General features: G+C 42.6%; 1 protein-coding gene across 3 annotated transcripts in view; it reads left to right on the forward strand.

The window, feature by feature from the left end:
• Positions 1-170: 170 nt before the first annotated feature.
• ASB7 (ankyrin repeat and SOCS box containing 7) overlaps positions 171-18,375 on the forward strand; it is a 48,999-nt gene continuing 30,794 nt past the window's right edge. The window contains exons 1-3 of one of the 3 annotated variants that reach the window (XM_006020069.3): positions 171-254; positions 8,372-8,471; positions 15,008-15,268. In XM_006020069.3, the coding sequence (XP_006020131.1) occupies positions 15,058-15,268 (211 nt within the window). In that variant the 5' untranslated portion in view covers positions 171-254; positions 8,372-8,471; positions 15,008-15,057. Of the gene's footprint in view, positions 255-6,903; positions 7,462-8,371; positions 8,472-15,007; positions 15,269-18,375 lie in introns of those variants that run through there. The other 2 variants (XM_025199571.1, XM_025199570.1) reach the window with 2 other exon arrangements.

Below are 18,375 nucleotides of genomic sequence, written 5' to 3' on the forward strand. Positions count from 1 at the left end.
TCCTCAGCATCTGTGAGCAGCCCCCTTGCCCTGCCACGGCTGCCCCTCTCCTTCCCCCTGTCCAAGGAGAGGTTGGTGCCTTCCCCTGCCTCGTCTCATGTCCCCCCCCCCGGTGTCTCCGAGCTTTTCTTCCCCCGAACGCCCGCCGCCGAGCTCTCAGCGCTGCCCTTTCTCTGCAGGTGCGAGCTGCCTCGGCGGAGGAGCCCGGGAGCCCGAAGGGGATGGGAGACCCGCGAGCAGCGCTCGCTGCTAAGGTGATGGCCCGCTTTGCGTACGCCACGGCGCAGGAGCCCGACCGTCCGGGGTCGGATGCCCCTCGCGTCAGGTTTGACTCGGTGATGTTAGCGTTTCTTCGTGCTCCAAAAACAGTCTGCTGTTCGGCTCGGAAAGGTCGACGACTTCCAAAGCAGCTTGGGGAAATGCACTTGCTCCCCTCCCTCTCCGCCTCGCTCTGCACTTCGTGTGTAATGCCCCACAGGTTATTCCTCGTGGTCTGCAGCGTCCAGGCCTTTTTGTGGCCTCCCCCTTTAGGGATTTCATAAATGACGCGCTACTGGTTATTCGGTGCATCTTCGTATCCGAAGTAAAAATTGAGAAATCACGTTCCTTTGCTCGACATCCCGCACACATGCGCCAAAGACTTTGTCCATGATAACGGCAGCGATTCCCAAAGCCGTAGCTAGACTAGGCCAGAGTAGCTGCATTCGTTTATTTATAGCTGTCTCTAATTTTTTATTTATGCCAAATTTGCATGCGCACAGGGTGTTGCGACTCGCTTGTGAAAACTGAATAACGGTTAATGAACGGTCTGTTTAGAAATGCGAACCTCTGTGTGTTAGCCCATGCAGATTTTATCACCGAAGGATCGAATATTGCTTGTTCGTCACAACGCGAGACTACCTATTTTTACGCAAAATGCAAAAATATTTTGTTGCCAACAAATCACAAATTTAGGTAAAATAGAGGATGGCAGTGGGAAAAGGGAAGATTGCTTTAATCTGTGGGAAGGAGCTAGGTTAAAATTTTGACCTACCAGAAATAGTATCTGCTTAAACGCATGTCGTCATCATCATTTGCATTCGTTCCGATGGCGTAAGGCATCCCAACATAGACCTGGTTACAGTAGAGCCATCTCGCGTATGAAGTATTCCCATTGTTGGTTGGTCAGTTAGTTTTTACAGTGCATTAATAGTATGTGAGACTTCACGGACAAAGAGCGACATCCCCTGCTTCAATTTACTTCTAATGTAAATAAAGAAGTTGTGTTGTGATTTGATGACTGGACAGCTATAAAGGTTAGGGGAAGAGTAGGGAAAGGGTGTGTTATAGCAATTAGATTGTGTAGTTGCTTTGGTCAGCAGTGTGTTTCTTGAGAATTCATGACTTTTAAGTAAATGCTGCTACTCTTGGGGCATGGCTAAGTTTTTTTTTGGCTTCCTGAAATGGGAAAATGTGTCTTAAAGAGTGGGAAAGAGAGGACTGGGTAAAGAAGCAAGTTTATCATGAAAGATGAGGGAGGGAATAAGTTGATGTTGATCAGTCTTCAAGCCCAGACCAGGTACCTTTGAAAATTTGAAGACGACAGGTGGAAAGAATCTCGCGTGTTGTGGCCCTCTTAGGATGGAGTTCTTATTTGTGACAATGTCAGTGTAATTGAACCCACTTCAAGAGCTGTGGTTGACAAGGTAGATGAGTCCAGACTTTTTTGCAATTCTCGAAAATGTACTTTGTCATCTGTGTTCTAAAACAGTACTAACAAGACTTAGTTGCTAATGAAGGCTGTGCCAGAATTGTTTCGAGTCCTCTCTGCAGAGGAGGAGCTAGGCAGCACTTGTTGGTAACAACCTTGGTCAGCAATTGGCCGTTTTCCTAGTGCAGATGGATTTCTTAGTGTATGGTCAAAGGTAGTAGTTATATTTCAATAGCTAAAGAGAGAACTCCCCACTTAGATTTAGAAAACAAATTTGTAAAAGTACAGTGAAGCAGCATAGGCACGTCGTCATTGTTTATAGTGTACTATTAAAATAGTACATTTACTGCCGTGGAAAATGGTGGCTGGATGTATTCACTGTGCCTGCGGGCCTGTCTGCATGAGGGATTGTTGTATGGATATGGCTACACTAGTCAAAACCCTAAAATAGATGTACCTCTTCAGTTCCAAATCAGGGCAAGAGTCATTTAAAAGACTTGCTTTAAATCCCATGCAAGTGAAGTGAAGGCTCAGTGCTGCACTCTGGAGGGAGTGCAGTACATTACAAGTATAGATCTTTCCTAGACAGAAGGGACTTCCAGTTTTACAGAGTTATTTGTACTTTGACCTGGGTTTTTTCTGTTTGCTTTAAAGCTATAGAAAAGCATCTTTTGCTTCTGATGGACTGTAAACCTTTTAAGAAAACTTCCTGACTGAGAGATTGCATCTTCTGTTGTTGAGACCATGGTATTAGCTTGCAGAATGGCATTATCAAAGTGAAAAACTGCTTTGATGCATAAAGTCACCTGTTATAGTGTTTCCACTTGGGACACTCTAAAATAAGAGCAAGAACAAACAGAAAAACATTACTTGATATATTTAGATGGAACCAATTATGTGAATATAGCTTATTGTTATTCGGCCTCATCAGCTAAGAGAGAATATTGTAATTTGGCTTGAAGCATCCAGTTCTTCTCTGCTTTCTTGACTGTTAATGTCACTGTTCAGATAGTTCAATGATAGTAAGTGATACAGTCATGTTGGTTCCACTGGAAATGACAAGAAACTTCAATTTGATTATGATCTCTTTGAGGTAGTCATACTCACGCACAATTTCCATACCAAGAATTTTCCTTGTTTAAGTAGTAGCTCAAAATAATCTATGTAGCCTTATTTGGCCAACATAATACTTCTGTTAAATAAGAATTGCATCGCTGTAACATAGAAGAGAGCGTGGCCCTTGGCACCTTTTGTCTAAGGATCTTAAGGAGTTTTAGGGTATGTCTACCCCAGGGTACCGGTGTGTGCAGGCCAGGCAGTTCTCAAGCATACCCCATCCATCTGCTCCCAGTTGCACACTCCAAATCCAGAAGTGTATTCGTGAAACCACTTGAGGATCATCTCCACTGGATGTCCCCAGCACCTTGATTTGTGGCATACTTGAAAATGGTCAGTGGGGGTCTGCCTGAAGCAGTTTGACAGATACAGGCAGGAGCAGATGGGTAGGGAGTGCTCAGGAACAGTCTGACAGGGTTATGTTGCTGCTATAGTGCAGATGTTCCCTTTGCAAGCCAGGTTCACCCTACAGACTCTCATGGCAGGCCTGCGGGATGAGTGTGCAGCTTCAGAAAGCTGCTATGACGTCCCTTGCACCAAATGAACTGGAAGGGCCCAGTGCAGTCCCAAACTAACTGTCTGGGAAGAGTTTATAGTGTATGACTTCCCTTAGTGTTTCTACTAATGGACTTCCCATCAGTGCTGATGACTTCCCTCAGGAGCTATGAGGGAAGTTAGCAAAAGGGGAGTTTCCTCCAGCTCTTCCCCAGTATGAGGGTATAATTTACTAATTCCTCCATAAATTAATCCTTATGCCACTTTTGAGATCTAGATAAATACATAGGTTTTGCTGAACTCGCCATTGAAATGCAGACACCTGTAGAGGGGAATAGCACAACAGCTGTTCAAGACTGTGTAGCAACACTCTGCCGCAGTTTAAGGGGAGGAAATGAAGAACACCATAGCCAATTAAAATTGCTGGGGAAATTTAAACAAGCAGAAAGTATTTAAAGGAGCTGGAATTTGTCAGGGCTGTGGGATGGCAGTAGTTCTGTTTCTTATGAGAAGTATTATGAGATCTTTAGTAACCTCCTGTGAGGATCTAGGGTTTTTCCTTGTCGTTACTTTGAAAGACAGCAGTGAAGTGCTCCTAATCACATCTTGATGGATTTTTTTCACTGTTCCTTGGGAACTATGCAAATAGATCACCAAGAAACATCTCCTTTCCAAGTACTTGACTGTCACCAAGCTTGTGATCCAACTGGATCATAGCACAGATTAACTGCCATAAGGTGCAAGTAGGATTATAATGTGTTGTCATCTCCTCCTTCTTTGCACCTCTGAAAATGGGGCCTGTTATTATGGCCATTGTAAGTGGCCAACATTTGCTGCTCACTTCCAGTAATGATAAAAATGGGTCCTGAGAAGAGACTGTTGGACACACCTGCCACTATTTTCTGGGTTTTTTTCTTTTTAAAGGGTTGTGGGATATTTAACTACCTCAGTTTAATATGGCATGTAGATGTACTTGGTGTCACATACAACAATATGACTTCCTTCTTCTTGTTGGCAATTAAATGCTAAGAAGTGCTCTACTACATGTCATGAACAAAAGACAGCATGTCCCAGAGATGAGTGCTACCTGTTAGGTCATCTACTGCTTCAGATGCTCTTTATTACTAAACCATTGCTATTTGACCTTACTTCCAGCACCAACCTTTACCTTCCTTTTAAGAGGAAAACACAAAAATTGTATTTAGGTTTATTCCTTATTTAATGAAGAAACACCTTTGTGTAGAAAACTGTTAGATCACTTTGACCATATGAGCCACACGTTGGTAGATAATCAAGTCAAGCATGCTACATTTAGGTTACTGTTCTATTTCTGGTATAATCTGCTAGTCTCCGTACTGTATCTTAATCAACTTTTTAAAATCCTTTCTAGTAGGTAAACTTAAGTTATCATATTCAGTGACAGAACTCTTCATTAAAGTTACAGATCATTCTTTTGCCATATGCAGTTTATATTCCTTTGAGGGGAGTGGGGGAAGGAAGGAGCTTGTTACTTTTTTAGTGGAGCAAGCTGTTACTTTGTCTCTAGTCTGTGAAGTCAGTGCGGTTCTAATTTGCATCAGCTAATAAAAAATGTGTGGGTTTTTAAGTGAAAATCATGCAAAAATAAAAGTGAACTAATGACTGATCATTTATGCAAAAACAAGTCTAGTAATGTGATCAAATTAGGTCATGGCAGTGTAATTTTGTACAGGTCTATGATCATCTTGCTGGTCTCTCTTGCGTCTTGAAATGCAAAAATATAGCAAATGGTTTAGGTGCATGTTCCCTTAGCTACCTTTAGGAAGTAAAGAAGGGAAATTATCTTGTTGTGTTAAACTTTCTGCTGACTAATGGATGTTTCTTCTTGTAACTTTTTCTTTGATTAGCATGGTTCAATAGCACGAGACAGGTCATAGTTATTTTTAATATGATCTTCAATATAGTGAACCAATGCAAGCTTTCATTATTTATGTGAATTACCATAGTGCCTAGGAGGCCCAGTCACTGAACAGCACCCCATTGTGCTGCGCACTGTACAAACAGAACAAAAAACACTGGTTCTATCCCAAGGAGTTTACAGTCTTAAGTAGAAGAGAAGGACAACAGATGGATGAAAGCAGATGGAGTACAAGGAAACAATGAAAATATTGGTCAGCATGGTAGGCAGTGCCTTAAGCACACCGGTCATTGTCAGGGCTTTTTTTACAGGCATCATCGAAAATGTGACTTTTCAAAGAGAGCACTGCTCTAGTTGCAGATATTTATAGGGAGTTCCTCTCAAGTGTGTGGAGCAAGCTGGGGAAAATCTCAGAGGTGCTTAAAGTAGGCAATAGAGGCTACCATCATGAACTGATCTGAGGCAGAAGTTGATGCTCTGATAGTGAATGGGGAGGCTGTTAAAGGCTTTAAAAATGAACATGAGTAGGTAGGTTAGGGAAGTCAGAGGCTATGGAGGGCTACAAAGAAGGTTATATAAGGAAAAAATGGGCTATAAAATGATTTTTCTGGCAGCTTTTCGCATAGGGAACTAATACATTTGTCAAGCTGGAGACGAATATGCTGTAGTAATCAGGATGTGGGATGATGAGAGTTTAGCTCTGTGGATAAATAGGAAATACTGTCTCAGAAATGTTACGCAGAAAGAATCTGCATCATGTAGATATGTCTGGATGTCAGGGTATGAGGACTGAAGCAAAGAAGATGCTTTGGTCAGTGGTGTAAGTATTGTCCACATTGGTAAATCAAAGAAGTGTTGCAGGACATGTGGGGGATTGAACTGTTTTTTTTAGCCATATTGAAATTGATGTGAGAATCTTCCTTCTATTAGCAAGGAAGACAGACATCCATGAGGGGATGCTGGATAAATTAGGTTGAATCTCATTTGGATGGGGGCAGGTCAGGAGTAAGTGGCAGATCCAGTAATCTTCTGCATAAAATCAGTGATTCTGTTTGTGTTTACAAATAAGACTACTTCTTTCCCCGAAAGTAAAGTGGGAAGGGAGCCCAGGCTAGTATCCCGCAGACACGACAGAAATTGATGGGGTGGGGAAGGAAGAGACGAGGAAGAACTTCTGAAGAAGAAAACAGAGAGGCCAGAAGAAAATTGAGAGGACCAAGTCATGGAAACAGAACAACATTTCAAGAAGAGCACAGTCAGTCTTGTCAAAGGCAGATAGTGGATCAAGGAGGACAAGGGTAGAGGGCTAACTGAGTTTTGGAGGGGAGAAGGCCTTTAGAGATGGATGGGAATGGTTTTGGTACACTGCAAAGAACACAAGGCAGTTTGGGGAAGGTTTCGAATGGTATGTCTACATTGGCATGCATGTAATATTGTGTGGGGACTGTCGAGCTGGTTCTAAATGGACTACCTTGGGGACTAGACGCGGTATAGCTGCTCGCTGTCCACACTAGCATGCCATGTTTCTCATTTCAAATACCTCCAGGTAGCCTAGAGAGATTAATATTTAAATGTTAGTGTTTAAGGAATTCCCATTTCTTTTACATCTTCTTACTTTCTCCCTTCATAGATTATTTTTCTCCGAGCCACACAAGTGATAAGTAACTGAGGAGACTGAGAGACGAGATGGAGTTATTGGGGCAACGGGGGAGGATTGAAGGAGAGTAGATAAGCTCCTAAATCTGTGATAGAACAGTGGGGAAGAGGAGAGAAAGTTGCAGGATGGGAAAGGAGGGTGAGGTGAAATGACCATTGGTCAAATATTTCCTTAAAAGAAATTGCAGAGATGCTTTGTAAATCAAAAAATGAAAGGAGGTAGATGAGATGGCTTGAGTGAGTTAAAAGTGGTGAACGTCAGCTGGGACTGGGAGTGGGGGGGGTTCAAATTCCTTCTTCAGCAAGGAAGATGGCAAAACTGAAAGTGGAAAGAGGACGTTCTGATAAGAGATGCCATCAATACCCTCTTTCTTCTACCCGTTTCAGTGGAAGAGGTAAGAAGCCATCAGTGCTGAAGAACTAGAAATCATGGCAAGGTTAGGTGATGGGACATAAGGGAAGAGCTAGTAAACAATGCTGGAAGATGCTGGTGATGGATTGAAAGGGAGGTACTCGGTAACAAAATTAGAAAAAAGATCCATGCTCAGTGAAGATTGTCAGGTGAATACCCTTTGTGTGAACATGTGGAGCCTATAGCATTTCCACAGTGAGTTTCTTGATTTTTTTTTTTATTTTTATCATCTTTCTTTCTTTCTTTCTTTCTTTCTTTCTTTCTTTCTTTCTTTAAAAATAATCGTTGCAGGAAAGGTTGAAAGGGTAAAGTCTTAGTTTGGTTGCATGATACCAGTAATTAGTATGTTGCAAAGGTTATGGTCAAGGCAAGCATGGATACACCATGTGTATGCTGTACTCTATTAAATGATATGCTCATGAGGCTTTTGGGTAAGAGAAAATGAATTTGATGGATGGGGGAATGAAGATATGGATTTTGTATCGGGGAAGAATGTTGATCCTTATATCAGAAGGCTATGTAGATTTGCACCTTGTAGACTAACTACAGAGTATAATAAATATACTGTGTGTAATGTTTGTTTAATGCATAAAGCTTTTTTGGGCTAGAGCTCACTGTATCCGATGCTATGAAAGGACCTTCAGGGAGTAAGCATTTAAAAATTTCATTCCTTAGTAATATGGAGCAGAAAAGGGCCACATTGATCCTCAGGAGTTTTCTAGACCATAGCTTCAGGGGTAGAATTTGACATACAGGCAGTAGAGCCTACTCTGACCTTTAGGGTGGGCTTCTATCCACCCCAGCCATGGAACGGGAACAAATATATGTAGCGCTTGAGGGAAAAACTCAACCCAGTTCATCCAGGTTCATTTTAGAGGACAGAAGCATCTCTGCTTTCTGTACTTTTCTCTGTAGACTTCTCCCCATCCATTCTTTGCCAGCACAAACATGCTGGCTGATAGTGGATCAAATTAAACTTTTAGGCCTCCTCTAGCATAGTGACATTAAAATGTGAGATTATAAACCAGGTGCAGTGCAAGAACAGGCAGACTTTTTTTTTTTAATCTGTCTCTATATCTAACAAGAATACATTATTCTTTTTAAGGAGTAGCAGACTGTTTGACATGTTGTATGGGCACACAAGATTGTGTAATGAAGACAATGAAGAGTGGAACACACATCAAAAAGTGACAGCTTCCTGTAAGGTAATATTTCGGGAAAGGATTGAATTAATCCATGCTGTTTCCAAAATCAATTAAGTTGTTTTTGCCTTCTATTTGCATGGTGCTACGCAAATCATGGCAGCTGAGAATTTCCAGGTACCTCTTATGTACACCATTTCTGTTACTTCTACTTGCATGGAAAAAACCAACATGTAGCAATCCAGCCACATATTATGTTCTAAGCGAGATTGATTATAGTTTCAAACATTAAATATTAAGTGCCAAATGGCTCAAGGCTTCCATTAGTCCCTCTCTCCTTTCCAAAGATTGATGCCCTAAACAAAGACTTTAGAAGAGCTTTGAAACCATTTTCATTTTAACTTCAAAGCTGGTATGTGTATAGAGCAGTCCTGAAACCTCAAAATATTTTACTGTAATGTTGCATAATATGCACTTCTATGCTGGCAGCGGGGGGTGAAACAGAAAGAAAGCGTGTTTACAAAGTCTTCACAAGTGATAAAAGAAGCCGCTGATGCTTTAATTTTTCTTTCTACTCTGTGTGTTTTAGCACTTATATACTAGCTAATCTGAATAAAACTTGCTAGCTGCAAGCAGCATTTGGGGCCACTGCCAACTTTTTATAACACTGCGTTACAAGAATTCCCACCAGCTGAGACTGAAAGATCTTTTCTTTTTCTTATCCAGCTGCCTTCAAAGATACTTAAAAAATTCACAACTGACCATTTAATGAGAAATCCCCTTTTCTTCTCTTTCCTTCTTTCACACATTCTGTTAAGTCAGCCTGTCTGTTTCGGTCATGTTAGCATGGTGTGTTTAATATTCACTTAGCTTGGGATACTGTCTGACATTCCCATGCAAAAAATAGATGCATACAATACTAAGAAATAGTGATGCATTGTATTATTGATTATTATAACTGAGATTCTTAACTTGAGTAATTTTTTTTTTCCTTTTATAACTTCCAAACTCCAGCCAGGATCAGAGAGCCAAGCTGTTTGGGTGCATATGAGTAATCTAGGTTCTACTACTCTTTCCACTGTTTTGTACCTGTGGACCTGAGGGAAGAATTTGGTGCTAGAGCTGGAATTGTATTTAGCAGTACTGCTAATGGTGTGATCCTGAGCAAAACCTAGCTTGCTCTTGAGGATGAGTTTGTTTGAAAGTGGAACCAACTTCCAAGGAAAGTGGTGCTGGCTCCTACCTTGGGGGGGTCTTTAAGAGGAGGCTTGATAATTACCTAGCTGGGGACATATGAGCCCAGTATTCTCTCCTGCCCAGGGGAGGGGGGTCGGACTTGAAGATCTACTTAGGTCCCTTCCGACCCTACATCTATGAATCTATGATAACTGGAGTTAAACTTGGATCTAAACCAAAACTTATTGGGATCAGTGAAAATACCCCCAAGTAATCTCAGGAAATGTTGCATAAGGCCATTTTTTTCACCAGATTAATCAGGTTTGATTCAAACTACAGTCCAGGCCAAGGACTGTTGAGTAAACAGCTGCTATTTTTGCAATGCCCTTTTTGCCAGGTCATGACAGATAATGTACCCATACTATAAAAATAACCAAATGCCCGAGAAAGTATTCAAAACAGGAATAATAGATGAGAGAGAGGGGCATGTGGCAGAGACATTAGCAAGGAAGTGGGAGAAAAAGCTTCAAAAACCAATTATAAAATTAATGCCTTAAAATCAATGCATTGTTTCATTTCAAAGCAGCCCCATTGTGCACCTGCAGATCTTTTTTTTTTTTTTTTTTTTTTTTTTAAATGTAGATGGTGCAGCATGGAACATTTTAACATAGGAAAAGCCTGCCAAACTCTGATGCTTAATATGTTAGTAGCCACACTTCCCAACAGTCTCTGAATTACCTGAAAACCTGTCTTCATGTGCTCCTGGCTGTGCTTTCCAAACACATTCCTCATTCTGCTGCTTTTCCAGAACGACGTAAAGAGCTCTTCACTCAAACAAAAGCAAGTCAGTAAGCAGGTGGGGGCCTTATGCAGCAGGGCTGAACTGTCCAGGCTCAGCTTTACTTACCATGGAGTAATTGTGAGCACAGAGTGCCTGAACAGTCACTGTGCAGCAGCTGTGTTTCCGTAAATCTCTGCTCTAGTTAACGTGCTTTAGTTTGGTCACTTGCCCATCCTTTTGAACACTCCTTCCCCCATTTTCATGAGAACTTATATACTATGAGCTAATTTTGCCTCAAATTCTTTCTCAATACCTTGCCTTACTTGGTTTTCTTAACTTTTGGCTCTTAACCTTTCCTCAGAGCAAACTTATCTTATCAGCACCTTTTTAACTGAAAACATCTATTAGGGCACCTTGGATTTTCTCCATGTTATGCACAGTAAGCTAGTTTCTTTTAAGCAGTATTTAAATTCTTGAGCTCAAGAAGTTTCCTTCAAACCCTGTGCTAGAATGGAGACTGTATTGTACGCAGAATCTGAGAAGATGGTTTACAAGTGAGAAGGAAAGCATCTAGTTTTTTTTACAGAAGTTTAAATGTTGTCCAGTTAGAAGATAGTATAAGTAAACTTGGAAATTGTTGGTGGGTAACTAGACTTCACGTACTAAGCTGATATCCACGTGTGTAACTTTCAAGTCTGGCCTGTGTTTAGGGTCATTGGAGCTGTGCGTAGATTCATAGATGTCAGGGTTGGAAGGGACCTCAGCAAATCGAGTCCCACCCCCTGCCCTGGGCAGGAAGGGTGCTGGAGTCAGATGACCCCAGCCAGGTGCTTGTCCAGCCTCCTCTTGAAGACCCCCAGGGTAGGGGAGAGCACCACCTCCCTTGGGCGCCCATTCCAGATTCTGGCCACCCTTACTGTGAAGAAGTTCTTTCTAATGTCCAACCTAAATCTGCTCTTCGTCAGTTTGTGGCCATTGTTCCTAGTTACTCCAGGGGGTGCTCTAGTAAATTCCCTGCTGCCTTCCCCTGATGAATTTATAGGCAGCCACAGGTCACCTCTCAGCCTTCTCTTGCGAAGGCTGAAGAGATCTAGGTCCCTCAGTCTCTCCTTGTAGGGGCTTTGCCTGCAGGCCTCTGACCATACGAATGGCCTCCTCTGGACCCTCTCAAGATTCTTTACATCCCTCTTGAAGCGCGGCCTCCAAAACTGGACGCAGTACTCCAACTGCGGCTTGACCAGTGCTGCATAGAGGGGAAGTATCACCTCCCTGGCCCTGTTCATCATGCATCTGCTGATGTGTGATAAAGTGCAGTTAGCTTTACTGATCACTTCGTCACATTGATGACTCATGTTTATCTTGGAGCCAGCAACTATGACTCCAAGATCCCTTTCTGCTGCTGTGCTACTGAGAAGGTCATCCCCCAGCCTGTAAGTTTGTTGGTGGTTCTTTTTGCCCAGGTGCAGTACTTCATACTTGTCTTTGTTGAACTGCATCCTATTTCATTCTGCCCATTTATCCAACCTGTCCAGATCCACCTGGATCCATTCCCTACCTTCTGGTGTGTTAACTTTGCCCCATAATTTGGTATCATCTGCCAACTTGGACAGGGTACTCTCCACACTCTCATCCTAGTCACTGATGAAGACATTGAATAGCACTGGTCAAAGAACCGAGCCTTGTGGGACTCTACTGCCCACATCTTTCCAGGTCGATATTGACCCATCCACCACCACTCTCTGGATGCGACCCCTAAGCCAATTTGCCACCTACCTGACTGTAATCATCTACATCACAGCCTGTCAGCTTATTTATGAGAGCATGTGCAGTTACCTGTATCTTTGGAGTTAGTTTTGAATTGCATTCTTGCCCTTAGATAGCCCTCAGGCAGTGTGTACCTACTACAGGAAGTAGCGTGCAACCATACTGAAAGAAAAGGAAATGAATATCAAGGCTCTGGTTGGTCATTTTCACATCTTGCTTTCTTTTTTAATTGCCAGTATAGCTGGAGCAATGAAAGCTGAGGGCCCAGTAACAGTGCAGGGACTTCGTTGAGAGTCCCTTGAGTGTCTTGTAAAGTTACAGTAAGCCCTTACTTCTAGGGGTGCACCGATAAAGATTTTTTGGATCAATACCAATGGCCAATTTGATCAGCCATATTGGCCGATACCAATCCTATTGTCAATATGCAGCCTGGCAGCTTGGAGAGCAGCTTCTGGCTAGTAAATCTGGAGGAAAGGGGTGTGGGGGAGGGAGGAAGCATGGTGGGGGCAGATGGAGGCCTCTGCGGTGAGTGGAGGGCTGGGGCTGGGGCAGGGGCAGGCGCTGCCCAGCCACAGTGGGGCGGGACGTAGGATGGAGCTCGTGGCTCATGCAGGGGTTGTGAGGGGATGGGGTTGGGGGTTGGCTCTTGCCAGTGCACATACCCTCGGGGAAGGCATGAGGGGCATGTGTCTCTGCAGATCTGTGCACAGAGCAAGGTTGAAGCCCTTAGCCCTGCCTCCCAGCACTGCCCACCCCACCCTACCCAGCCCGAGCGCAGTCACTGGGAAGAGGCTGGAGCAGCCCCGGCTCAAGCACACAGCAGCAGCCTGCTCTTGCCCTGTGTACAGACCTGAGGAGGACATGCTCCCTGGGGGTGCATGCAGTGGCAGGAGCCAGCCGTCTGCACCTCCCAGAAAAGCCACTGGCTCTGTCCCCCACCTCACCCCGGCTGTGCAGTACCTGCTCCGGCTCCAGCCCTAACCTCATCTCTACATCCCCCTCACCATGGGGGCCTCAGTCTGCTTCCCCCCCGCAACAGACTTACCAGCCAGGTGCTATTCTCAAAGCTGCTGGGCTGCTCTCCTGGTCACATGAATTCTGCAGCTGCACCCATGCATGCGGCATTTATAGGCGATGTTAAATTGCCAAAAAAAGCTGATTGTCGATAATGTCAATTTTTCATTTTATCGGCACTGATACAATATGAACAATATTGGTGCATCTCTACTTACTTTGTATGCATAAATGTCAGGTCACTGGTCCCCAGCCCAGAGCTTGTGGTCATTATGTTAACAAAAGACCCTTCAACACTGCTCATAGCCACAAGAAAGTAAAGGCGTTAAAACTGAAGTTGACTGGGAAAGACAAGGATTACTAATCCTGTGGGATGTTACTTGGTCAGTATGCTCAATGGCTGGTATGACAAGGGATGGGGTGTGTTGCAGGTGAAGTATTGTGTTGGCAACCCTGTCTTAAAGATGTACTTTTAAGGCTTTTTTTAATGGGCCATCTTCTAAAAAATTATTTCTTAGTACCTTTAGTTTTTATTGAAACTTGATGTCTTTCTCTCTAGAACAATCTCTTTCCTGTCTTGGTGTTCTGTATTAACATCTACCCTACAGCATCTGAATATTTTTCTCTCTGATAATCTGCTGTTGCTTATGTACTTTGTTCTGGTATTCCTTGCCATACACTATGGAGAGGTATTCCTATAATGAATGTAGTATGTTTGAAAATGCAAACACTGATCTGAGTTTATATGCTGTGAAGGGCTTCATAAATATCTGAGTGATTTTTTTTTTTTGGTCCCTGGGTGTCTAGCAAGTGGGTCTTAAAATGACTCTATTCTTCAAACAAAGAATGAAATGCAGTTTTCATATACTTTTTCCCAGTTGTGCTAGCCTCTATACAGTACCTTATTATACGCAGCATAGCATTTAGTCCAGTTCGGTATTTGAGTAATTATTCAGAAGGATGTGTCAAACATTTGTGTTCTTGAATCTTTCATAACCTTGCTTTCGTATCTTACCCTCACAATATGAAGGTCTTTTTATAGGGTTTTTTTTTATGGATTCCACAAGCCAAAATAACGAGAGCATATTGTTATCCATATTAGGAATTAATATAATGCTTATATCTTCACGTTTTTTAAAGCATTTTATAAACGCTAACCCTCTCACATCCCTATGAGGTAGATCACATGTCAAAAGACTAAATAGATATGCTGTGATTTTTATTTTAAATGAAGGGAAAATTCTCTATGATTAAGCAAAAAAGATCTAGTAGATTTCTCTGCCAATATAGCACTGTTTCATGCAGTACTTTAGCACTGGTGAATTGATCTAATGCAGTGGTTCTCAGTCTTTTTAAACTCAAGGCATCTCTCTGAAAAAAGTACTTTTTCACTTTTAATCATGTGTTTTTGCATAAAGAAAAATAGTAATATGAACTCTTGCAAAGAATTCAGAAAGACCAAAACAGGCCAGAGCGATTTGATGCTATGGATTTCTATTTGAATTCTCTAGGATTATATTGTGAATCATAAGCATACCTAACGGTGCTAAAATTGCATAGAAGCATGATGGTTCACTCTTAGATTTTTTTTGATTTTTTTTTTTTTTTTTTTTAATTCAAAGGTAAAGGAAAAAAATGCTGTATGCTATTAAATGTGTAAGTTTCCTTTTCTGTTAGGATTTAAACATTAGGGGCCTACAGCTGTCTTTTTCCTAGCCATTGTAAGTATCTAGCTGTTGATACTGGTTTATGGTGGACTTAATCTCAGTTTGTACTCTTTGTTGCTTGATGTCACTTTTTATTTCAACAAATTCCCTCTTTCTAGTTCTGGCTGTAATTTATGTACACTTTCTATTGATTCAAGGTGAATAGTATGACCTCATGACACTCTTGTAAGAGTCAGAGTCAGCTAGGATGTTACACCATCACTGTCGGAGGAACCCTGAACTACAGGAAGAGTTACAGATTCAGGCTGCAGTAGCTGCTGGGGATGTTCACACCGTGCGCAAGATGTTGGAACAAGGCTATTCTCCAAATGGTCGAGATGCCAATGGTTGGACCTTGCTTCATTTCTCTGCAGCAAGAGGAAAAGAAAGATGTGTTCGGGTTTTTCTGGAGCACGGTGGTGAGTTGTCTTTGTTTGAGCTCTGTTCTGGAAGTTCTCCAATTCCGGATAGATGTCAGATTATTTCTGAAGCAACTCTCTCCCTCTACCCACCAGTCTCTTGCGATTTGCGCTTCATTACTATCTCTGTCCCATTCATTTTGGGCACTGGTTCCATGAGTGAGCTGGCAAATTAACTCTTAACCTCACCTCTTTAGCATTCAGGATTGCCAGGGAGCAGTTGCAAGAGTAAGTGGGGATTTATAAAAGTAAGGGAACAGGGAGGGACTGGTTAGAATAAAATGCAACTAACAGCACCTTTGAAGCCTTGTCTGCAGCGTGAGATGAGGACGGGAAGGCATATTCTGAGTCAGGTTATCAAGCTCAACCTTCAGTCATGGGGAAAACAAGACAGTTTATAACTTTATAATTTGGGTCATGAATAACACTAAGCTTCTACATAAGCATTAACTCAGTATGCTGACTTGTGTGTGAACTGCAGATAGTCTTGTTTCTTTCTGTTGGGTTTTACTGGTAGTTAGCTAACTTGAGTTAACATGCATTTTTTAGCAGTGGAGAAAATTAGACCCTATTTTCTAGATAAAGTTCAGGAAGTTAATCTTGCCATTTGAAGGGTATAAACGTTAAAGACAAGCAGTTGGTTAAGGTTTGATAAGAGGTTCATTTTAAGAGAAATATCACTTCTAGCAGCAAGATCTGTTAAAACCTGTCAGTCTTTCGGAGCAAGTGGTAGAAATAGTGTCTCTTGAGTCACCTAAAATGAGAAGAGAGCTCATTAGGCAAATGAGTAGCTAAACCAGAGTGTGAGATTCCGTGGGACAGGAAGAACCTTAAATAGGGATATTGCTGATGCATTACTTATACAAGTAATGGTGTACTGGACCAGGCCCCTGGTTTGTTTTGATTTCACATGGTTTGTCAAGTACTAGGACATTTTAAATGGCATACTCAAGCATTTGAAAGCCAGCAAATACCAGATTGAGGGGGCTTTAACAGGCAAGATGAAATTTCTAATTTCATAACTTTCAAGTACTTGATTGCAAACCTGGACTTAAGGACTTTTATTTTATACATTTGGTTAAACTGTAAACTTGGATTTTTCCTTTTCAGTGCATACATCATCTTTTATAACCTTTTTTCTATAAATGATGCTAACTGCCTGCTTTTCCCTCCCTTGTTAGATGGAGTAATAACTGCATCTATTGCCAAGTAAAAACTGCTCATAATAAAATAGCCTCATAATAGCAGCAGCAGCATAGCATTCAGTCAAAGGAACTGGGAAGTTGAGTAACTAGGCACCTGAAGAGGATGAGATTCTAAGTGTGGGAGTTACTCAGCTAGAAATAGACTGACCAGTGCCAGATATTGTCATAGCAGCTAATATACAGGGTTTCAGTAGCTTTTCACTGAATTGTAAATGCTTTACTTGATTCAGCCATCCTTTCAGAGTGGCATAAAAGAACTGGACCAGAGGCAAGGCTGAATCGAGCAAAAGGAGCTATCAGATACAAAGAAAATATACCAGACCAAAATTAGAAAGAATTTCTTAGCAATTTGATGACAAGACTGGAACTTGGACGGGACAGTGGAGAAATCTTAGTCCCCATATAGTGGTGACAAATAGTCCCTAATTTTACTACCCTCCTAGTGAGAGAGTTTTTCCTAATATCCAACTTAAACCTCCCCTTGCTGCAACCTTGAGCCCATTGCTTCTTGTTCTGTCATCTGCCCCCACTGAGACCAGTCCAGCTCCATCCTCTTTGGGACTACCCTGCAGGGAGTTGAAGGCTAAAACTAAGTCCCCCTACCCTCAGTCTTCTCTTGTCCAAACTAAATAAGCCCAGTTCCCTCAGCCTCTCCTTAAAAGTCATGCTCCCCAGTCCCTGAACCATTGTTGTTGTCCTGCGCTGGACTCTCTCCACATTTGTCCACATCCTTTCTATAGTGGGGAGCCCAAAACTGGACACAGTTGCTTCAGATGTGGCTTCACCAGTGCTGAATAGAGGGGAATCATCACTTCCCTCAATCAGCTGGCAATGCTTCTACCAATGCAGCCCAGGATGCCGTTAGCCTTCTTGGCAACAAGGGCACACTGCTTGCTCATATTCTGCTTACTGCCCACTGTACCGCCAGGTCCTTTTTGGAGAGCTGCTGCCCAGCCAGTCAGCCCCCAGCCTGTACCAGTGCATGGGATTGTTCTGTCCTAAGGGCAGGACTTTGCACTTGTCCTTGTTGAACCTTGTGAGATTTCTTTTGGCCCAATCCTCCAATTTGTCTAGGTCTCTCTGAATCCTAGCCCTAACCTCCAGCGTATCTACTAATCCCCCCAGCTTCGTGTCACCTGCAAACTTTCTGAGGATGCACTCTATCCCATCTTTCAGATCGTTTATGAAAATATTGAACAAAACTGGCCCCAGGACACTCCACTTGATACTGGCTGCCAACCAGACACTGAGCCATTGATTACTACCCTTTGAGCCTGATGATCCAATCAGTTTTCTGTCCACTTTACATCTAACAACAAGGGATGACATGGTAGGAGACCTACAGATCGGTGGTCACCTGGGGGACAGTGATCGCCAAATAATATAATTCATCATAAGACGTTGAGTGGGTAAGGTAACTAGTAGGGTGAAAGTGCTAGATTTTAGGAAAGCTGATTTCAATGAACTCAGGTGTTTAGTCAAGGACGCACTGCAGAGTAAGAGTTTTGAAGACATGGGAGCCCAGGAAGGGTGGCTGTGCCTTAAGGAAATGATCCTTCGGGCACAGAGGGAGACGATCCCAGTGTGAGGAAAAAAGGGGGAAAGGGGTCAAGAGGCTTCCTTGGCTGACCAAAGAAATCCAGAGCAGCCTACGGGCAAAAAGGGGGGCATATAAAAAGTGGAAACGGGGAGAGATTACTAAAGAAGAGTATACCTCCTCTGCTCTCACTTGTAGGGACGCAGTTAGACAGGCCAAAGCTACCACGGAGCTGAGGATGGCATCCCAAGTTAAGGATAACAAAAAATTGTTTTTTAGATATATAGGGAGTAAAAGGAAGGCCCAGGGTAGACTAGGACCCCTGCTAAATGGGCATAAGCAATTGGTGATGGACAGGGGGGACA

This window comes from Alligator sinensis, unplaced genomic scaffold, assembly GCF_000455745.1.
Source record: "Alligator sinensis unplaced genomic scaffold, ASM45574v1 scaffold210_2, whole genome shotgun sequence".
Classification (NCBI taxonomy): Eukaryota; Metazoa; Chordata; order Crocodylia; family Alligatoridae; genus Alligator; species Alligator sinensis.